Source organism: Ursus maritimus, unplaced genomic scaffold (assembly GCF_017311325.1).
Source record: "Ursus maritimus isolate PB19 unplaced genomic scaffold, ASM1731132v1 scaffold_13, whole genome shotgun sequence".
Taxonomy (NCBI): Eukaryota; Metazoa; Chordata; class Mammalia; order Carnivora; family Ursidae; genus Ursus; species Ursus maritimus.
Window position 1 is genome coordinate 20,043,583 of NW_024423675.1, and position 24,125 is coordinate 20,067,707.

At 36.6% G+C, this 24,125-nt stretch overlaps 1 protein-coding gene across 1 annotated transcript; it reads right to left on the minus strand.

Annotated features, from left to right (window-relative positions):
- Positions 1–1,584: 1,584 nt before the first annotated feature.
- Positions 1,585–22,869, minus strand: SESN1 (sestrin 1). The gene is made up of 10 exons (XM_040627609.1): positions 22,645–22,869; positions 15,799–15,864; positions 14,815–15,015; positions 14,022–14,204; positions 12,101–12,343; positions 8,488–8,635; positions 7,015–7,127; positions 4,724–4,914; positions 3,376–3,520; positions 1,585–2,757 (listed from the first exon to the last, which is right to left on the minus strand). The coding sequence occupies exons 1-10, from the start codon at positions 22,744–22,746 to the stop codon at positions 2,671–2,673; spliced, it is 1,479 nt and encodes a 492-aa protein (XP_040483543.1). The 5' UTR covers positions 22,747–22,869; the 3' UTR covers positions 1,585–2,670.
- Between the last annotated feature and the right edge of the window lie 1,256 nt (positions 22,870–24,125).

Here is a 24,125-nt window from a genome sequence, read left to right on the forward strand (position 1 = left end):
TAGGGAGAGGGGCTAGGATAAGTGTATTTCTGTTAACTTTCCTACACTTTTTGGTATAGCTTCCTCCTGGTTTTATGTTTGCCCTGGTGCTGTAGCTTCCCAACTGGGTTCTAGAGTCGTCACAAAGGTATTCTGGTTCTGAGTGTTGTTGTTAACTCAGTGTCTCCATGGGAAACGAGAACCCGGAACTTCATTGGTGATGTCACTTCCTATTCACTTGGTTTTTGCTATCCCTTGATACTCACTAGTCACAAATATGCCATTAAACTTTCACAGTATCTTAATGATGGAAAACATGCTTATCTAACAAGTTTTATTTAAAGCTAATTTGATATACCTAAACCATTAGAAAAATAAAAATCTCTATGCTTTTAAATGAATTTGAAATTATCACCACCATTTACATGAAGTTAAAAATTACAGGACCATGTATATCTTATTGTAAGCTAATTAGAAATGGACTTTTGTATAAAATATATTGAGAACAATAGTCTAGTCTTCTAACCAGAATAGGTAACTTTGAAAGCAGGGCCCACTTCTTTTTAAAATTGTGCCTCCCTACTCTCATCCATCCATTATAAATTTGTAGGCACTAGATCGAGCTCAAATGTTTTGATGAGTAACAGGGTTATTACAACAGCTTTGATTAAATTAAGGTCTCGATTTAATTTGATGATTTGATTTAAATTTGACAGTATCATTTTTTCTGTTGTCACTCTAATTAGCTTTTGTTTCTAATCAGTTCTAATAATTCTTTTTAAGATTTTAAGTAATCTCTACACCCAATGTGGGGCTCGAACTTACAACCCCAAGATCAAAAGTCTCATGCTCAACCTTTTTTTTTTCTTTTAAAAAAGGGGGTGGGAGAGAAGTTTAATACATTCACCAAATTAAAGGACAACATACTGTAGACACTGGAAATCCAAAAATGTGAGATGACCAACTAGTGAATTTCATCAAATTTTGGTTAAGAAAATTTTACAGTAATAGAATAATACCTGTGCCTCCTTTTCTAAAAATTATAGCCAAAATAATTGAACACAACAACATTTTTTTTTTTAAAGATTTTGAGAGCGTGTGCACATGAGCAGGGAAGAGGAGCAGAGGGAGAGAGACAAGCAGACTCCCTGCCAAGCTAGGAGTCCAATGTGGGGCTTGATCCCAGGACCCCAAGAAAGTCAGATGCTTAACTGACTGAGCCACCCAGGCACCCCCAACAATTCTCATTCTAGCTTACATTCAATATTAACCTGAGTGCACTGTCCTATATGGCAAGGTTCAACAGGTCTACAGATCAATTATTTGGGCCTGAGACAGCCCAGTGTCCTTTGTTTCTATTAATTCTTATTTGAACTCTAAAACATCTCAGTCCAAAAGGGACAAGGCATGAGGCCATAAAATAGTCTTAGATAAGATTATGAAGGTGCACTCTTCTTTGTAACCTTTAAAATGGGGGGGGGACATTAATAGTGTCTCATCTGATTACAGCATTATTTGTGAATCTACTTGGCTAATAAAAGTAAATAGAATGGTAACTGATCGTGAAGTCATGACTTACTTAAGAGCTTGAGACAGCACATAATATTGGAGAAAAAATGATTCTTTATTGAAAAATACCAATAATACTGACAGACTTCAAAAGCAATTCACACTTCCAGAATACAAAGTATACTTAATACATCTTTTCAAATCTTTTTGCATTTCAAAGTTAGCATTTTTGTAAATCAATCAAATTTGATAACCTGACTAAAAATATTTTCCAGCTTTATTATTTAAAGAGCTGCACAATCTTTAAAGTGGGGACCATGAGGCGGGCCGGAGCAGAGGGGCAGAATGCACCTGGGACTGCGCAGCAGTCTATAGCAACACTTCCCACAACTTCAGTGCTGGAAACAAAATACTGCACAAGACAGCTGCCCTCCAGTGTCAGAGAATCTTGGGAAACAGCATATCAAAAGATAGCTAGCTTTTCTTATAATTTATACACTTTCATTTAAGATTGCTTTTTGAAGAAACTCTTTCTTTAAGAATGCCATTGTAATTTAACTCATCCAATGAAAGAAATGAACTGTTACCATCAAAATGGCCTTTGCCGAGCTGTAATAATTCTATGCTTTTTTAGATGCAAAAAAATTAACACATATGCAAGTTTAATTCGAAACCACACAAATTAGGTATGTAGGCTCAGATAGTAGCAGTGTTCACTTTTATTACTAATAGCTTAACTGGAACAGCCACTCTATTCATTCCACCAGCAGAAATAATAGCAGCACCAAGATCTAAAATTCTTTATGTATAAAAAGCTTATGTCATTATCCAAGTCCCATTCTTTGCATGCTCCAATTCTTGTTATCTTATTTAACATAAAAGCAACAGGATTTGGAGAGTTACTATTTGCTGTATTAAAACAGTTACACAGCATCTTGTACTGTCGAAAAGCAAAATACTGTGAACGGCAGCCCTTCTTCACAGCTCTACACTTGAAAGCTGCCAAGCATTCACTGCTCGTGCCAGCAGTGGTATTTCCACAGTAACATAGCATAAACTAAAGGAATCATGGCACAATGGATTTCTGAATTCTTTTATCTACCATTGGTCCTGGGGCTTGGTACCATCCCCTTGTAGACTATATCTGCTGATCATTCCATTATCTTTAATGGAGGAAAGGCATCAGGTCATATAGCGGGTAATGGCTCTCAGAGCGTAGAGGAGTTCTGCTTGCATCCTAGCTTCTATAAGAAGCAGATTAACATGAACCTGAATATAAAACACAACATTACGTAAGGCAGGGTTATAAGCATTCCCAATCAGTTTTTCAGTGCATCTAATACACCCCCAAACTAAGTACATTTTCTGTGTGCTACTGAACAACTCAGAAGTCTTGACTCTGCCTCAAAATGAAAGCCATCTAATGTTCTTTCTGGATAGATATTTGGCTTACATTTATATCTGATCACATCTCTTCTTGGAAGTTTGTTACATTTCGGAAAATCTACACATGGCTTTATTAGAATACCAACTTCCCTGCCAAGTCATCATTTAATAACTTAATTTTAAAAAGATGGCTCAAAGACCAAACATTTCTATCTGTAAGCAATTAAAAAAGAGCTCTTGCAAAATGGTCTTCCTTCTCCCAAGCAGTGACAGCCATGCCAGCACTTCTGAAGTGGGGCCAGCCACCTGTCTTCCCTGTCTTTATTCTTTTACTCTAACACTATAATGAGATTCCTTCCAAGGGATACCAGAGACAGACGTGCAGGAATGTTCTTCTCTGGATTGGAAGAGGGGATGGAAAGGATTTGAGGGCCATTAGATTAGGTGCAGGAGAATGAGAATCACTGTTAAGTTAAAGAGCAAACCACAATAGGTACTTACCTTCTCAGAGTGCTTAAACTGCCTCCAGAAGCTATCATACATTCTTTTGGTAACTTTTTCAGGAGTGCAAACAACAGTTTTGATATAAACTTTAAAGCTACGGTCCAATAGCTGGTTAATTTCACCATAGTCATAGTCATCATATCTGTTAAAAGACAAAACAAGAATATTTTCAACATAGTCTGTTTTCTTATGACAGTATGGATAGTAAATTAATAGTAAATAAGTTAGTAGTAAATTCTTCTTCCCTCTCTGTGTGGGCAGCTCTGTCCAGAGAAGTTAGGGAGATGAACAGAAAATTTGCCAGTACCCAAGCAACAGTATATATTTATAATCCTAAAGAAGCAAACACACTGAGAAACTGCAGAAACAGTTTCAGTATTGCTGAAGTTAAGAATTCCACAAATTAATATTTCTTATTGGTTACTATTGCAATGATATATAGATGGTAATCCACTTATGTAAATGAAAACAATTATAATTATCCCTTTTTTCCTTCATGCTTCCAGGAGTTTCTGGGATCAGATGAGGAAAAAAATGGTGGGGGGTTGGCAGATGATTATTCCAGAGGGAAGGATGATCTACACATGGCCTCAGAGTGTCTACACTTAGGATAGGCTGTTCTGCTTTAAGCTGAGATGATTGTATGCACCAGTGTCTGCTCTGCCCCAGTGGCTGATGGTTTCTAGAACAACCAGGGACTGAAGTCTCTTACTTGTTTGCAGTGGAAAAGGAAAAAGCTCTTGCAAAGCTGGCTCTACTATTCTGGAGGCTGAGTCAATAGTCTGGTCACTGATAAAATGAATAGCAAAAGAAAGCCTGATTTTACAGCTAAAATAATCAGAAAGTCCTTTAGTATGGAGTTTGTGTGTATATGTTAGAAGGTGGTGTGTGTGTGTACACACACACACCAATCATGATTGCGCTTCCTATATAGCATAGTACGGCTGAATACCTAACAGGCAGGACATGAACGTTTTGCATTTTGATGATGTATCACAGGAGTAGGTACTCTTCAGAAGCTAGGAGGGCACGATAAGCGTACTAAATTCCAAGAAGGAGATGATACCAAAGATGTTTGGTGACAAACTTCTCCTCTATGTTCTAGGACCAGCTTGTTTGCTCTCCCCTTCCCTGGAGGCATCTGTCATGTAACTCTTGTCCATGTCCCTAACTCTCTCTCCTGCCTAGCTAGGAGACAGTGGTTCATAAGCAGCACAAAAATAAGCTACTGGGGAAGGGATGGTTTTGAGTATTTGTATATATGCATCTGTGTGCGTGTGTGTTCCAAGCACCTGAATAATTTAGCCCAAAAGAAAATATTTCTTTATAAACATAACAGACTAACCTTATTCCAAACATGCAGTGAATATAGTTCCAAATAGCCCGTCTAAGCATCGAGGTATCAACATCTTTGTGCATTGCCATTGTATTATAAGTAAGATTGTAAGCAATGTGAAATTTTTCATCAATCAACTGTCCCACATCTGGATAAAGGCGATTTACCAAAGAATAACCATGGTCTTCCCAGCAATAGTCCTAAATACAGAAAACAGAACAAATGTGAATAATGTAGCCAAGTATAGTTCTAGGTCTACTGCTCTGTCGTGTGGTGAGATTACTGGAATCCAGTTGGAATCCACTGCCTTTCTAGTGCGTCCTAGCTCCCAGCTTCACTTGCAGTACAATCTGATGTTTTCAATTTCTATACTGCAGTATGCAAAGCTTTTATAACTCAGTGAGTTTAAAAATCAGTGGAATTCTTTCTCTCTTACACATAGGTTGCCTCTGGAAGCTAAAAAGGGGTGGCCTATCTTGGGAGTCCTCTCTCCATTTCCATCACTGCAGCTATTCCAGTGGTCCTCAAATTCTGTAAATTTTTAATTCAAAACAACTACCACTCGTTTCTTTTCCTCCTACCTCCTTTCTCTGAGCACTGTCAACTAAGTTTCTTAGTTGTGCTCCATTAAATCTTCCTGCTTCCTTTCTTTCCACCTCAGGCTATAAGTAAGCCCCTACACTACCATGTTGCTCTCATATTAATTTTCCTGGAACACCTCTTTGAGATGTTATCACTCTGGTCCCAAAACCTACAAACCTGACCAATTTTAAACTAGCTTTCCATTAACCAGAAGTAGGAATCCTTTGCTTGAAGCACTCAGCAGCCCAGCCAATTTCTTTTGATCCCTTCCCTCACTCTCTCAACCTAAGCTCAATTACTGCCTACAGTCTCCTTTGCTTTACAATGCCCATGCTTCTGGACCATTTAAATCTCTAAAATCCTAACTTCCATAAAATTTCCAGTCCACACAATCTTCAATTCTATTATATTTCATGACACAATTACAATACACCAAGTAGAAATACTCTATAACTCTTCCTTGTGCCTAATTTTTGTCCCTGTAAACACCATCTTTATCACTTGAGCAAAGAAATAAAATCTTATAGGTCTCAAGTTTTCATATTTCTGATAAGTTATTAACATTAGCCCCTCACAATAACTGAGGAAGGTGGAGTATCAACTCATCTGAATTAAATATTTACCTCTCTATTTTTACAATAGACTATTTAAAAAATACACTTAGGCTGCAGTATGTTTCTACTAATAGATTGGATTGAAAGCAGCCTTACAAAGCTTAGAGCACAGAATAAATATTTGCTAATTAAATGATAATTCTCAACTTTTACTGTGGAACCAGAGACTATTAGCTACTGTTGCCCCTGAGAAATGTCTGCAAAGCACTTTTAGCATAGTGCCTCCTACCAAGCAAAAACAAAGAAGGAGCCTGGTATCCTAGAGGACAACTAGGTCCCTAAGCTTCCATGCACTCAATATATACACAGTCGTACTGAGGAACTTTTACTGTATACTTCAAAGTTAGTGACTTGGGAACTAAAGAAACTGGGTCTACCAACAATAATTCTACTCCCTACATCACTAATTTTATTCACTCTAAGAGATAAGTGCTAAGTAATTTTAGAATAACATTTACGTGAATCCTCCCAAGGCTTAAATTTAAAGCCCTCAAAAATTCTCATTGCTTCAAATAACATTCAGTACATATTTTAAAGGGAATTAGGATACTGTAATTGTCATGATTTATTTTCTATGCTATCTGTAAGAACTCACCCAAATTAAAAAAAACTTAATCTCCCTAAAAAGAATAAAGCACATCTTTCACTTCTGATTTTTTTCATCTTTTTCCCTTCCACCCACATATATATAATACTTGAGTTGCTGGGGACATTTCTCCGGTCACTCAGGCCTGGTGCATGTCAGGGCCTCATTTGAACACTGGGGCTCAATAGGAAAGGGGGAGAAAAACCAGTGCTATACATTACATGCTGCTATTATTCATTGTTGAGCTATATTAGGAACTTGAGTTTTAGCACACTATCTGGGAACCTAACCCACTATTGTAATTTAGTTTTATGGATGAATGTGTTTTGATTTCTGATCAACTGGTTTATGAACTTTAACAATACAATAAATCTATTTAAGGGAACTGCCTGACATAGAAAAGTTATTTCTTTCTGCAACATTTTGTAATTCTCAAATCTAGGGGACTTTTTCTTATTGTAGGTCAGACTGACATATTTCTAACCCATCATGTACATAACAGTAAATCACAATTTTACCTGAACTCGAAATGTTGGAACATGCATCCCGTGTCTAGAGAAATCCTTATAGCCATAACTAGTATCCTCAAAGTGACGAGATACATCTCTTGCTGGTGTGACTTCTTCATCATCTGAAATAATTAAACAAAAAAGCCACTGAAAGCTTTTCAAAAACAAGATGCTAGTTAAAATTCATTTTACCTATAACAAGGAAAATAGGATAACCCTTTCTCAGACAGAGTAATCAACTAAAATAAAGTCTTAAAACCATAAAGAGAAATAGCTTCTATCCAGTAAATGGAATGTAGTAAGATTCTCTGTTATAAAAAATATTCATGGGGTGACTTTTCTATGCTTTGCTCTCCTTCATATACCCTCTGCGTCCCCACTCCCAATTTTAGATTTTGAGCTCTACTTTAAAAGAATGTACACAAAGTTTGAACACGCTTTAGGATAATTTTTATGGTGATAAATCATCTATGCTCTATACTTTAGCACTTGGACTATTTCTGGTTGAATATTAATGTCCTACAATATATAATACGATCTCTCTAACACACCTCGGAGGTCCTAGAAACAATTCTGGAATGATGAATCATTTTTACAATGTTTCCTGAACTGCTCTAAGCCTTTCTGGGATTGTCTAAAGAAAATAGAAACAAAAACTTTTCCTCAAGGAGAAAGAAGATAACATCCAACCTTCATTCATACAAATTTGATTTTTTCTTTGCTATTAGGAAACTTGGTGCTTCTAACACATATACTCTTTATCCCACTCTGTTATCAAAATACATTTTGAGACACTTCAACGTTTTTTCCTTTAAATTGCCTAGTTTAAATATTAAATCCTAAAGCCTGTATATAAAGGCCAAACATAACGGATTCAAGTTTGTTGTTAGTTGTCTAATAAAGAGCTCCTCTGCACAAATCACTGAATTTTATTTTATTTATTTATTTTTTTAAAAGATTTTATTTATTTATTTGACAGAGATAGAGACAGCCAGCGAGAGAGGGAACACAAGCAGGGGGAGTGGGAGAGGAAGAAACAGGCTCATAGCGGAGGAGCCTGATGTGGGGCTTGATCCCATAACGCAGGGATCACGCCCTGAGCCGAAGGCAGATGCTTAACCGCTGTGCCACCCAGGCGCCCCAAATCACTGAATTTTAAAGCTGAAAAGCAACCTTAGGGCTTTATGAGCTCAATTTCCTAATTTTAAAGAGGAAAAAGACAGCATTCACAAGGCTTATTGGCAGTGATTTTAGTACTAAAACTCAAATGTCCTCTTTTAGTCTAGTGCTATTGATACTAAAACTTCCTTTTCTCGGTTGCCTGCTTTATTTATAAGTAGGAATACCTATGCAATAATAGCCTCTCTAAAAGGAAAAACATATTTGGATTGATGTTTTAAAACTTTTATTTAAGTTCTTTAAAGTGGGGCTCTTTTTGGTGAGCAACAGAAATTTTGTTGACTATGTAATGATTGCTTTTACCTGAAGAGAAGACAAACATGCTCTCTCTTTTTTCTATTTCAAAACGTGAAGCCATCTCCTCCTGACTTGCTTCTTCTTCATCGCGACATTCCTGTAACTGCCTCATCTTTTCCATGAGGGCTTCAACCTCAAAGAAGGAATCACTTACCTAAAGAGAAAAAATACAATTAATGTTACATGTGTCAGCAAAAGTATGAAATTTTAAAATTCTCTTAAGATACAAATTCTTGTGAAACAGAATTAACAGAATATAGGAAAAATAGATCTTATGATTTTAAAGTACATGAATGATTAAAAAATGGAATTATTTTGGCCTGTGACATATATAGACATGCAGATTTTAAAATAAAAATTATTTTAAGAACTCATACTTTTACCTTATAAAATTAGTAATAATATCTTACTCTTAATGCCAAGTTTTAAGAATTAAAATTTAAAACTAGTTGACAATATAAACAGAACTGCTCAGTTAAATAAGATACAAAGTATAAGCGGTTTTGGATCACCAATGCACGTTGGGCGTATTGTCAACATGTGTCTATCATCTTCAAATTACAGTAATCAGCTCTAATTTACCAATTAAGAGTGAAAACTGTCCTTACAGGGCTGGAATTCTCCACCTGACCTCTGCAAATGAGTCTGGCAGTTGTCACTTTCTGGGATGACTACAGCAGTAACATCTGTAGTAAGGTCTTATATATATATATATATACACACACTCTTGCATCCTTACTATGAAAGTGGGATCAAGTCTGTGGAATTTATCTTAATAAAGAGATAGTAAGGTATCTTCCAATTTCAAATCTCTGTGTTCAAATACAAAGCTTAAGTTTTCCCCATTATAAGTATCTTTTACAAGGAATGTTCTTTCCCCTACTCTTATCCTCTTTTTTTTGGCTTATACTGACTGGTCCTTCAGGTGTCAGCTTACATGCCTTTCCTGTCCTATCCCCCATCCTAAACCTTGCCACCCTATTCTCACACAGCACTCTGCCTTTTCTTCAGAGCACCAAATAACAATTTGTATTGTTACTGCATGATACTGGTTTAATGCCTGCCTCCCTCAGACCAAACCTTCATAAGGGCAGGGGACCTGTCTGTTTAATTTACTAGTATCTAGTCAGAGCCTAGCATAGTACCTGGCACATAGTAGACATGTGTTGCAGAAAGCTTGTCAGGATAATTCTATATTAAGAGACAGTCTGTCCTACTAGCACTTTATATTTTCATATTATTCTAACAGTTACACCAAAATACCCTATAGTAAGCACTTTCTCTCACAATATTGTGTTGGAAAGTGTTTCTATGGTGTATTGAAGATTCTTCTGGTACATACATCTCCTTAATTACTCCAGAGACAGAGTTGGTAGCCAAATAAAAAAGGTCTGAAAAGGATTATGTTGCATAAAAGACTGACCCAAGGTTAAAAACAAAACAAAACAATCAAGGTTTCTGTCAACTCACATTATCTTTCATTATACTATCTACATTGTTTATCTACTTCCTTCTAAAGTAGCCCAAATTTTAAGCATTTTTGGGAAAGACAATTTGATAGATTTACAGTGAAATAAGAGGAAAAGGAAAGTGTATTTCTTTTGCTCCTTGAATAATCTGTTAAAGTTGTTAGTGCAAAAAAAAAAAGCATTTCATTTTAATATTAAAATGTTAATATCTATGAGGAAATTCTTTTTGGTTTTTTAGCATTTGTATCTGAAGAACTGAGTCAGGTATCTGACACGTACGTGCAGAATAAACTTTATCAGCTCACTGACAAGTGCCATCAGTATGGGGTGTAAACCTTTTAAAATAGCCAGCTCGACACCTGAGAATGAGGACTTTACGAGAGAAATTTTAAATTTCTACTATTTTACTATTATCTCATGTAACAGAGGGATACCTAGAAATAGTCAAGTACTTTTTCTTAGCCTTGTGCTATTTTTTTCTTTTTACCCTTTTCCCCAAAAATTTTATTGGAGGAAAACTACAAAACATTTACAGTACAATGTTTACAGTCACAATTTGTAGTGAACCGATTCCCCAAAATGTAACTCAAGTTGACTTGTTATATTCAAAAACCTACTTCTAAGTAGTCCAGAGTACATACATACACAGTACCAACTGTACCTATGTACAACTAAAGGTACTGCTCATTCATCTGCTGTCCAGGAAAGCATTTCTACATACACACACACACACACACACAAGTTTTGGAATTTTCTATAATGAAACAAGGCATATTCATGTACTACTATATATATAAAAGTGGTACATATCTTTCCCTTTTGAGAAGTTAAACCCATCCTACATTCAAATTCTCTCAAGCACTAATAGACAAAATGCTTATTGGTTGAGGAAGATTTAAGGCAAGTTCTGGCCCTTCCAAAGGCGCTGTGAGACACCCCCCACCCCCAACCCTTTATTTTCTTTAGCTTTGTACTAAGTCAAAGGTGGGGAAGGACAACAATCCAACTCCAAGCATCCTAGCAACTGATATATACTCCCCCTTACACCATCTCATAACCCCTCTGTTTTAATAAATAACCAGTGGGTATAGATGGGCCTATAACATTAATCCAGGTAGCTCAACAGAGGGTGAAACTGATGGTCTTGAACCCTGTCAGCAAGGCAGTGATCAACTCTGGGAAAAATATTTCCCTTATGTGCTAATCTCACAATATGTAAATGCTACTTCTTATTTAGGACCTGACAAATGCCAGCTGCATTAAGCCTTTCACTTCTTTATAGACATTTCATTTAAACCTCAACCTTGTGTTTGACCTTTATTTAGACATGAAAGAACAGAGGCTCAGGAAGGTTAGGTAACTTGCCCACAGTCAAATATATACATTAAAGGTAATTCAAATGTTTAAATCTGTTTCAAAGGAATAATATAACCTACAAAATCTATGCAAAGTATTCAGAAGACTGTGATGCTGTTTCTGTGATTTCTCTTTGGAAAAAGAACTAAAGTTTCACTATAGCAAAAGAATGCAAAGGGAATTTTGACTCATCATATTCAGGAAATTAAAACCTGTTTAGAGAAAATTCAATTTGTTTTAATCTGTTTCAAAGGAATAACAAAATTGAGAAAAAATATAAAAGCCAGAGAAGAGAAGGAATAGGAAACATTTCAATAAATTTACATTCACTTTTATATATATTTGTGCCAAGTTAAACATGAAAAAATTTTAAAAGGAGAAATTTCCAGGTAAAGGCTGATTAAGTCTTCTGAAAGATAATTAAGAAACCAGCCTGTTTCTTTTATGCAAAAGGAAGGAAAAGAATGATCAGCATCAGGGAGTCCTGGACCACCAAGTTGCATGGTCTCAGGCTCCCCTTACTGCAGCGCCATCCAATACTAGCTGGCTCTGATGGGGCACATGCTGATGGCTCCTGATCCTGAAATTACTCGAGGGTCTTAAAATTTTATACATCCCTTAGCACTAAACTAGTGCTGGGCATTTAGAGGAACTTGCTGAATGATTAGATAGAGGGGCCTAATATCTCTATGGACTTCACAGGGTGGGTCTTCTAAGAAGTCACATGAAAAAAATAATAAAATAGCAATTACTGCGATTAGTCTTACGATGATCCTGTAACAGATAATACTTACCGAAACATTTCCTGCTGAGTTGACCTGCGTCTCATCTACACTGTGATTGCCATTTGTAATGTCACAGATGCAGTAGTTACTAACCGAAGGAGGTCTGAATGTGTGGCCACCATCACAATGAATTTCTGGACTGATTCCGCAGCCAAATGTGAATGAGGCAAGAGAATGATAGTGTGTGAGGAGAACTACTGCATGTACCAGTTCTGCAAGGGACCAGCTGTGCTCTTCAGCTTTTAAAAGTCCCTTAAGAAAAAAAAATGAGAACATATTTATATACTGGGTTATGGTGTTGGTAAAAGTGAATAGTTCATCTTTATTTAAAACAGGATTAGTCACTATATAAAACCTAGAGTAAAATTAAAATTTGAGACATGTAGAACCCAGAACTTGCTAAAATAATTTTTTACGGATTATGTATTTACAAATAAAGCTTAATATAACCTGATAATGACACTTCCATTATTTTGATTTTCTGAAATCCTGATTTAAAAATGTAATAGGGCAGCTGCTTTTAAGTAAAATGCATCCTATTTCATATGCTGGATTATAAATGCATTAACTGTTGTTAGTTCAAAGTCTCAATCCAAATGTATTTCAAGTGAAAGCTACTATGTAAAATATGTCTGTGTTTTTCTCTATCATCAAGCTTTCTCAAGGAATTTTAAAGACAGTAGTTTGAACAACTTGACTCTGAATATTCCTAAATCAAACTATATTTATTTAAAAAATTATGCTCAAGGTAAAGTCTACGATTTTTCAGTCTTACAAATCTGTATCCCTTCTGCTTCATAACTGTTTTATAATCTTTTGTAATTTTGCATTACCAGACAATACAATAGACACTACATTAATCATATTCAAATCTTAAATCTTAATAAGATGCTTCAATTATGTAATAATATCTAAATGTTCTATGAAATAGAAAGATAAGCCCAAAAATATGCTGTATTTTTAAGAATTTCTACTGCATGGTAGTTACTTTTAGAGAATGTCAATCTACCTTTATTCTACTACTAAACAGAACCAGAAGGAACGAGTTTAAATGCCATTTGAAAAAGATACACAAGATGCTACTTCACACCTATCAGAATGGCTACAATCCAAAACACTGATACATCAAGTGCTGGTAAGGATATAAGAAATGCTCACCCACTGCTGGTGGGAATGCAAACTGGTACAGCCACCTCAGAAGACTGTTTCACAGTTTCTTACAAAGCTAAACATAGGTTTACCATGCAATCCAACAATCACATTCCTAGTTATTTATCCAAGTTGAAAACTTTTGTCAAACAAAAAAAAACCTGTATGTGAATATTTATAGCAGCTTTATTCATAATTGCTCAAAACTATAAGTAACCAAGATGGCTTACAAACAAACTGTGGTACCTCCATACATTGTATTATTCAGTAATAAAGAAATGAACCATCAAGCCCAGAAAATGCATGGAGGAATCTTAAATGCATACTGGTAAGTAAAAGAAGCTAATCTGAAAAGGCTATATACTGTATGATTCCAACCATGTAACATTCTGGAAAAGGCAAAACTATAGACAGTAAAACAAACAGTAGTTGCTGGGGCTCAGGGGGAAGGAGAGAGAGATGAGTAAGTGAAACACAGAGGGGTGTAATGGTGGATAGATGACATGCATTTGTCAAAACCTATAGAACTGTACAACACAAAGAGTGGACCCTAATGTTAACTACAGACTTTAGTAAATACTAATATATCAATATTGATTCTTTAATTACAGCAAATATACCATACTAATTCTAGATGTTAATAGGAAAGACGGGGGGGGGACTGAAGGCAGCAGAATATGGGAACTCTGTACTTTCTGTGCCATTTTTCTGTAAAACTGCTCTAAAAAATATTTTTAAAAAATACTCTAAGTAACACCCTAGATACCTTACTTCTACTTACCTCAATATGTTCTTTGGTAATAAGCCAAGGTCTATGGGCTAACACTTTGTTAAGTTCTCCTAAATTTTGTAGTTTTTGAGGAGCATTCTCTAAACCATTAAGCCACTTGGGGTCCCCACCAACATGAAGGAAATCATTTACATGGAGGTTCACCAAGTAGGAACACTGATGTCTTGCTGCAGCCTTAAGAGAAAACAAAAAGATCAATCTAACTATAAATATTAAAATCTTCCTTTATGATGTGTAAAACAGCAAGTTTTTGATTAGTATGTTTGCAAATTTTCCATAAACTATAGAAATGCAGTTTCATATAAACATTAAAAAAAATCACATATACCATAGAAAGCACCTCAGAAATATCCCAAGAACAAACAAAATATCTGATAAAAGTATCTGAGCCTTAGAAATTGTATTTATATAACAACTTTCAGATCCTCAGATTAACAAACTTCATTTAAGGTGCCAACCATAAAATAATGGAGTATAATTTACAAATTGAACAAGAGTAGCACCACTTATGTCAATGTGAACTATTTTTAATAGTGGAACAGATCTTGTGTTCTTCTTTATTCTCATTTAATGGAAAATGGTTCTCAAGAGTATATAAATACATATTTTTTTACTGTTACACTTGAGAGTATACTTATTTAGAAAGAGGAAAACCACATACTACCTAACAGGAATCCAATAAGAAGTCAGAATATAAGTTTTTATCCCTGTGTTTAAAGCATTAATCATCTCTTAAAAAGATTAATAAAGGAGACAAAGAATTTTTCACTTAATGTTTACAAACCATTATTCCAATGTAGTGCCGATAATGTAGGGGTAATGGCCCATCCATTTGCAGTAGATAGTGTTGAGTTTTTAGGAAACTTTCTAGATATTGTGGGTGAAAAACCATCACTAATGTAATGTTATCCAAACGACCCAAAGCAGCAAAAGAATCTGCAAATAAAGTATGCATCTGTGCGTCTTCACTCCCCACTTGGAGAATCTGTATGAATGAGAGGAAAACCATGGTTACATAAATTGTAAATTAGTGTTAGAATGTAGCAGATACCTATTTTCTTTAAGTATCATCTAGAAGCAGGTTAAATTTGACTTGAGAGGGATGTTGTAACTCTGAAAATTTAACTCAACTGGTAGTAGCATAGAAGAATAAAGAGTCACATATTGTGGAGAAGGAGATAAACGACAAAGGTGGAGCATTGAAGGCCGTCTAGATAGGCGGCTTGCAGACCTGGCCAGGGTCCAGGCAAAGCAGCAGATTTAGATGATCAAATCTGCAGAGCTTGCAAACAGACACTAAAGCCTTTCCCCTTTCCTTATAACGCCTAGTCTTGCTCATTTAAGGAGAACCAAAGGTAATATCAAACAATCTTTGAAAACAAAGCACAACAGCTTTTACATATTTAGAATTAAAGATCCAGTCTTGCATTGATACCAGTCTGTGGAGATGGTCAAGACTGACTCAGCTTATGGGCATACACCTGCACATCGAAATATAAGGAGTTGGAGCATCACTGGTCAAAAACAAGTCTCACCTTTCCTTGATTAAATATGGGTGTTAGAAAAGCATCATGAAATACTAGAAATCAACATGACTGTAACAGCTTTCTAATCCCACAGAGTCACTGCCAAAGCATGATGATTAACTGTGATCAACTCTGCGTAAAACACGTTGTTGTCCAACAGTTGTTCAGATGCCAAGATGTGGGTCATGAAAGCTTTTCCTTAAAAGCATACGGTTCACTATGTACTTTCACAAACAACGTACCTCCTTTTCTGGGATGAATCTGCTTGGTCCATGTCCTAGTGGTCGAGGAATTCTAATTCCAAGTTCCTAGAAAAGAAAATTACACCATCTTAGGCCTCCAGCAGTAAACAACATGAACTGAGGCTACAGGAATGGGAGAGAAAAACAACCAGTGGAACAGAGACAGGCTTGTTTTGGTGGTTTGTTTTCATTGCCATATATACATACCAACTCCTCTGTTTGCATCGCATAGCTGACAAGAGCTTATAATATGACTAACTAAAAACAATAAAACCTGCTTCACTAAAACCAGAGTTTTGCATGAAGTACTTGGCAGAAAGTCTAGAACAGAAAGTTCAGCACACAGCAACCAACCCTGTGGATTGTCAGTGATACAAAATAAGACCAATGTGTTTGTACATCCAAAACTCAACCAACCAAAACATCAATCCCTGTGTATCTTGTCAGGAAATGAAAAAGCCCTAACTTCTACCTGGATGTCTTAAACTAAAAAGAGTGTAATTATTATTACATCTATAATAACACTTCACAATAAGAAATACTATGAAAAATAGAAAGTAGTTACTTAAATCCACAAAAGAGAAAGTACTGCAGGGCATATTTTCTCTGTGGCAGAGTAAAACAATCTTAGAGAAACTAATTTTGTGAGTTTGCTTTAAATTTTTTACATACTATAATGTTATCAACTTTCTTATAATTTGGAGAAGCTCAACTAATTAAGAAATAAAGGTTTTCGGCCCTTTGACATAGTGAATCTAAAATCCTGTACTTAGAATCTATTAGAATCCTATATTTTATGTGACAGTATAATGTGGCTAACAAAAACTGTTAAAAGCATTATGGGTTCATCTTTTCCCCCAATACAGAGTGCTACAGAAATAAAATAAGTTTTTTTTTTTTGGGGGGGGGCTCATGTCTTATCAATCTGATTTCGGAAAAAAACCAAAAAAATTTCTAGAGTTTACACATCTAAATATTAACCCTTGCTTATATAATTACATACAAATATTATTTCTACACTCTACTGCTTCCAAAAGTCCTTCAGGATGTTCCTTTCAAAGAAAAAAAAAGGGGGGGTTAGCAAACAGAGATGAGTATGTGGCAGCAATTCAAAAAATCTGGTCCAAGTGGATGAAAACCTTTTGAGCAGAATGGATTTTTAAAAATTAAGCATGCAGGACAAAACTGAAGAAAATCTTTATTGGGAGAACTTAAGACTCGGATTCAAAGTAGGCTATACTTGCCAACTAAATCTATGAAATATAATTCAAATAGCCATGTACTGGAAGCCAGTGATGTCTTACTCTGGTTATTCCACACTTAGACTGAACATAACAATGTTCTCACTCTACCCTTCATTAGCGGAGGCACTCAATTCACTGGTCTGGCCATGTGCATGTCTTGATTTTAATAGCGTATAAAAAATGCAAGAAAAAACGCCACATTCCTGCTATTCAATACATCATCTTGGCACAAATGCAGCCATTTATATAAAACAATGACTCTGTTAGCCTTTCTAATGCTGAATTTCTGATCCAATTACATAGATTTCCAGCAAAATATATTGGGCAAAACATTAAAGTTAAAATCAGTATTTATTCCTTCTCATTTCTTCACTATCTTATTTAAATAAAATGCATTTTAGGAAAACACCCATTTCAAGGGGTTATTATTCATTTTATACCTAAGAGACACTACTATTCTTGAGGCTTTAGTATATAAAAAGGTAACATTTCAAAAGGAGGAGAAATAGATTATTCAACAAATAATCTTGATACAACTAGATAGCCACTCAGAAAAAAGTGAAGTTGGAACCATAAATCATACTTGACTCCACAATAAATCAGAGGTAAGTGTAAAAACAAAAACAAGAAAACATTAGGGCTAGAAGAAAACACTCATGGAATGAGTGTTTAGGCCTAAGAATGCCATAAAACCCAGACATTATAAAATGAAGACTGATGACATAAAAAACTTTCACATGGGAAAAATAAACATATAAAAAGTCAAAAGCAAACAGAAAACTGCAAAATATATTTGCAACTCCTATATCAAAAGGGCTAAATTTCTCGAATACATGAAGATTTCCACAAATCAGAAAGAAAACCCCCAACAACCTGATAGAAAAATGAACAAAGGACATGGACGGTTCAAAGAAAAGGAAATACAAATGGCTGAAAAACGATCAACCTCACAATAAAACTTCAAGTTAACTACACTGAGATACTCTTTTTCACAAGATTGCTTAAGATAAAAAGTTTAATATCAGGCTGTGCTGAAGAGGAGGTGGAGAAATAGTCATTTATTACTTACACATTTCTGATGGGAGTGTTCTGAAGTGTGAGGAAATAAGATCAAGAAATATATAAGAAGTATAAACTACTACAACCTATAGAGGGCAATTTGTAATAATGAAATTAGAAAGTCAGAAATCCTTTGAGTAAACAATTTCATCTTAAATGTTAACCGGTACTCACAGAAATGTCATATGTAAAAAGACAATCATTGCAACGTTGTTTCTAATAATACAAGACATAAAACAACCTAAGTGCTCAACAGTACTGTTTTAATGTAGTATGACCATAGACTAGGATAGCATGTAGTCCTTACAAAGAATGAAGCAATTCTACATGAGTTAGCTTTGAAAGATCTCCAAGATATATATCACACTATACATATAGTGTGTATGTGTGGGGGGAACAAAGTGCATAATACGTATGTATTATGTTACTATCTATAAGGAGAGGGGAAAAATCAGCAATTCCATTTCTAGGACTTTATTTTACAACTACGGCAACATGTGGGTGGCACACACATATTTTTAATAACAAGACTGATAGTACATGGGCCTCGAAACAAAGAGGTTCAATTATATTATTTGGTTTTGTTTCTATACCAAAAATATACTGAACTATCATAAAAGAATACCTTTAGAATTCCAAGAAACTGGCTATCAATGTTTCAGAAATGGAGTGTTTTCCTGTAGTTATGGCAAGGATCTTTCCCAGTGGTCCTATGTAATTCTCAAGTCTGTGAAAGTCCACCGCTACAGCCAAATTTAGTGGTGATGTTGGTATCACTGTCTCCCTATTCCTTGCCCTCAATGGGCAAAACCTTCCTTCCTGGTTCCTTTAGAAATTTATTATTTTAGAATGAAAAGCTATGTGTTTCAAAGCAGGATGTTAGTTAAAAGCAGACATTCTTGAGAATGACAGACCCATTATGCTAATAACTTCTTAGTGCTAAGGTCACATTCACTCTTTGATGAGGAACAGTCTGGCAAGAAAGCTGGAGACAAAGTAGAAAAACTGAAGAAAGGAATGGGAAAAGTCTCTGATATTTGAGATTTCAATTTCGTATTTTACTTAAGGATAGTTTCAGGTAAAATAGAATTTTACCCAGCTCACACTCAGACTACCTGGATCAATCTCCTACCAGGCTGAAGAGGCTGTGAGAGGTTTGTGCCAATCCCTAAAAGCAGAAAGGGAACCGGAAGGAAGGAAAAGGAGAGCAAGTGAAAGAAAAGACTGGGGGGAGGGGAGAAGGGAGTCACCCATATACTTAAAAAAATCAAGTCTTTCCCAAAAAGAGGTGATCAGGACTGATAAAATGGGAATGAGTGGTGTTCTAGACTCACATCAATTTATTCTCCTATGTTTAAAAGGCTAGACTCAAAAAGTTGTCCCCTGTTTTTCTTTCTTAATCGACTAGGTACATGAGAGGGATACAAGAATATGACACAATGAACTCTAAGACTCCATTCCAACTTATCCTAGTCCAGATTTAGGTAGGAAGGAGATCATTTTACAAATGATTTATATTTTTATGTATATCAAATTATATATAATATTTATATAACAATTATAAATACAAAATAATTACATATAATGTTTTACAAATACATGTACACAATTTGAAATCAAGTACCTAGCTCAGTTAGTATTAGTGAGTGGTGGAGTAGAGGTCGAATCTGGGAAATCTGGTTCCAGAGTTGGTGTCTTTAATTATTACTCTTTTGAGCCTCTTTAAGAGTTTTTGATACCTTAAAGGTCCTTTTGGATACCACTGTTGTCATACAGTAGTATCCTTGGTTTCTAAAAGGTTAAAAGTTTCAATTTTCTGGAAAATTCATTTTTAAAACACTTCTTTTCCTAGTCAACATGACAAAATTAGTTACTACCCTATTTTCTAGCAGGTACTGATTTAAAAAAGGCACTGCAGGTCTTCAATAAGCCAAACTAACTGCATTTCATAACTTCCTAAAGGTTACTTCAATTATGCCTTATCTGTAGCTGTTAAAGAAAATGAATTGCAGACTTTGAACAAATTTTGGCCAATCCACCAAGAGGCAGAACTGCCAACAGCAAATGGCCTTGTTTAAAAAGCAGATGTAGATGCTAATCACAGCACAAACCTCACAGGCTCTTGGTGAAGGTGTGGCTGGAAAAACTAACATGGGAACTAACAGTTCTCTTCTCTCAACAATCCTCCTAATCAGCATTTTGAAAAAGAGCAACAGCCTCTGCCATGACAACACTGCTGCAAATCCCTGACACAGATCTATTTCTTCATTAGTGTATAATATGAACACACTAATTTTCACTATATGAAAATTCTTTGCAAATGTTGACAGTAACACAGAAAGACTATATACATATTGTATCACTGTGTGAATCAGTGTTTGTACACTAAAGGTACTGTTTTAATTCTAATTTCTAAATTTATTAAAGATATATTTATGAATCTATAGCAATATCCTTAAGTGAAAGAATGAATGATTTGCCACAAATGCAAAATAAAAGCATTTCTTGACTTTTGGTGTCTACCCACTTGTAAAACTAGTTGAAAAGTAAATATAATTAGATCATTTGAATGATTTTTCTCATGCACTTGAGGCGCTTTTAAAAAACTGTCTAGATGTTTTATACCAATAACCACAATACTGACAGTAATTTTGATTTTAAAAAAATTACAAAAGCAGTATGTGCTTTTTGAAACACACTTCAACAAGGCAACAATAAATTGTGTAACATGTGAAAGCTCTACTCCACTCTACCTTCTTCAAGAGAATCACTGCTTATAGATGGGTGCTAGCCTTCTGACATTCAAAAATTTTAAATAGAAATGAAGAGATGTAGAAATGTTATTTAAAAAAAAAATCCTGCTATAACAAATGTACTGGTGCTTCTTTTAAAATTGTCATTAACTCTACTTGGGAACTTAGAAATATTGAAAGTTCAGGTACCTCTTTTTCCAGTATCCAGTCTTCTATGAAATACATTCTAATTACTAGATTTGTAAGGCTGATTAGCCATTTGTATTCTATACTCTAGTCGGGAGTTCCATCCCTGAAAAGTGTTTTATTTTAAAGCACTATGGAACCTTGCTATTTGAAAGAGTCATGTTATTGTTTGGTCGAGTGAAGTTTTCCTATAAAGCACTACTTCCTAACTTATTTTCCCACATGTTGGATGTGTTAAAAATAAAATACAACTCTACAGGCGCTTCCTAGTTTCCTCAACATAATCCCACAGGCACTGTAATCAATGTGCAAGCTAAAACGTATCTCTTTATCTTCCAGTTTACATGGCTATATTTAGAGGTTCTAGATCTGGGCCAGAACCAGGATTCTGCACACAAATACCACCAGAAATAACAGATCTATTCAAGCACGATGACTGGGGATCACTTCTACTCAAAATGAGAAAAGATCTGTTATGACCTGCAAACAGACACCATAAATGCTATTTCAACACTTTCACACAGTTTTCTCTCTTTGATAAAGTTTCCAAAGAACCAGTTATAACAACAAGTTTTGTTTTTTTTTAGGTTGTTATCTGTAAACCATTCGGAGCATATTACGTACCTTTGAATGTTAAAATCTAGAAAAGTTTATTCTACAACCCTCATGAGAAGCTGTCTTCATTTAAAGTTACATGAATATATGTAGTATACTCACAATGTAGACTCCATCTATGAAAACTATAAACACTAAAACTGAGTCATTTACGTGAGCAAAGCTGCAGAGAAATTACTTCCTATTTAGATTTCTTGAACTAAGGCAACACAGCATTCTGATTTCAATTCAAATTTTAATTACTATTTCTCTACTTTCTCCGTGTTACCTTTTGAATTAAGAGCCTTTTAAAGGTTCAAATTTTAGTTAGGTTTATTAGTAACTTTCAGATGGGGCCCTATTTACAACCACTTAGGAAAAATACAAAATGTTATGATTGAACAGCTTTCTGAAGGCCATTTCAGACACAAAAGGGATGGTTAATAAACAAGGGTGACCACTGCATAACGTCATAGAGCTGGCAGAACATACGTATTCCAGGCAACAGGATCTTTTAACTGACTCAAATGTATTTTTTTCCTTTTTTAAGTAGGAGGCAAAGGGGGGGGGGTGTCACTGATAATCTGTTTTGACAAGACGCTGAAGGTAAAAAAAATCCACAGGCTGTTCTAACGTAAGACTAGAGCTTTGTTCGGTTCTGACTTGTGGAGACTTGCACAGAAGACGTTATTTACGTTTTGGAGACTTCCATTTAAATGACCGAGGCAGCTGTCTCTGCCAGCCTCAGCATTTTCTGCCCAGGGCCGACTCACGATGGAAACCGTCTCCCCACCCACCACAGGCCGCCCCTGCACCTGAGGGGCGCGGGCCGGCCCGAGACGCCCCCGCCGGGCAGGGCGGCCGGCCGGGCGGTTGCTCCAGGGGCACGCACCCTCCCTGAGGGGCGTTCTCCGCAGCTGTTAGGTACGAAGGCGGGGAGGCGTCGCGACCTCAGTGCAGCCCAGGCAGCTCTGCCCGGTACCCGCCCGCCCGGCCCCTCGCCCGGGTACCTCGTCCTGGCCGCGGCCTCCGCCGCACTGCTTGCAGCCCAGCAGCTCCGAGACGGCCAGCGAGGCAGTGTACGCCTCGTTCGCTGTGGTGGCCAGGCGCATGTCGGCGCGGGGACCGCTGCGGACGTGCAGAAGAACCGCAGCGGTGCCGAGAAGCCGAGCGCTGACCCGACAGCCGAGCTTCGGGCTGCAGCGCCTCAGTCAGCGCGGACCGCGGCGGTGGTGCGGCGCGGACAAACAAGCCGCGCCGCCCCGCCCCTGCCGTCACTCCGCCTGCACGGCGGCCGCATGCGCCAATGCCGGCCCGCGGCGCCGCGGAGTCCCGTCCCCTTGGCGCGGAGGGGCGGGCGTTGGTGGGCGGTCTGACGCGGCCCAGCGAAAAACAACCTCGAGCATCCGAGCTCCCCCCAGAAGCTAATTCTCGCATCTCACGGCTTCGGTCGGCTGGCACTATGGCTGGAAGGTGCAGCTCGAGCCCTTAGGCGTGAGTGAAAGGCAAATGTGCCTCTCCCCCAGCATCGGCAGCCGAAAGCCTGCCCTCCTTCCACCTGCTCGGATTCATTTACGTTCAGCGAAAGAGCAACCAACCTCTATGCTGACCCTGACACCACCAGGAAGAAACAAGTTCGCTTTACATTTTATATATTGAAATCTCCCTCGTCCTTTCTCATAATGCCCAAACAAATCTGAATGGGTCCAGAATGCTGGAACAAGTACAGGACTATGACCTATATTCAATATAAAATTAGTTTTGGTAAGCTATGTGCAAACTAGAATATCACTGTCCTACACAGATAATAAGCCTTGGTAGCAATCTCTGAATTTCCTTTTTCTTCGCAAGTATATTCGAAGGCTCTAAAATTTCTAATGTTCTCTCATAAGTGCCCTGGGTTCTAAAGAAAGAATTTCTCTCTCTCTGAAATCTGATGAGGAACTTGAGAAAATATAGATTATAAAGGAGCATAAACAACTGACATTGTTGGACCTGGAACACGAATCTCTCAAGTCCTGTGTTAACACTATTTCCTTACAAGGTTCATTAACTTCTTTTAAAAATCAACTTCTAAATAAGATCTCTCTTTTGCATGTTCGCTCCTGTGTTTTCAAAAGATTACATGTTCGGGTTAGGAAAAAACAAGTTGGAACATTCTGACATAAGGAAACAAGCCCAGTTTAAATCAATAAAAACTGACAGTCACAGGGCCAGGACTCCTAAACGCAAATAAGTTTCAGTCTTAGAAGTGAGGTTACAATGTCTCAGAGAAGAATAAGTTACTCTTACAGCTCTTCAAATACCATATTTTAAAAGCAGGTTAAAATGGTTATTTTTTTTATTTTCTCCAGATAAATAAGAGAAATCTGTATGTTCTCATACACTGCTTTTACAAATTGCTAAAGCATGTGAAATTTTTTTACTGGTCAAGAAAAGCAATTTTAGGTTAATATTAACATAAAAGAAAAGGCTACAGAGGCTTCCAAGC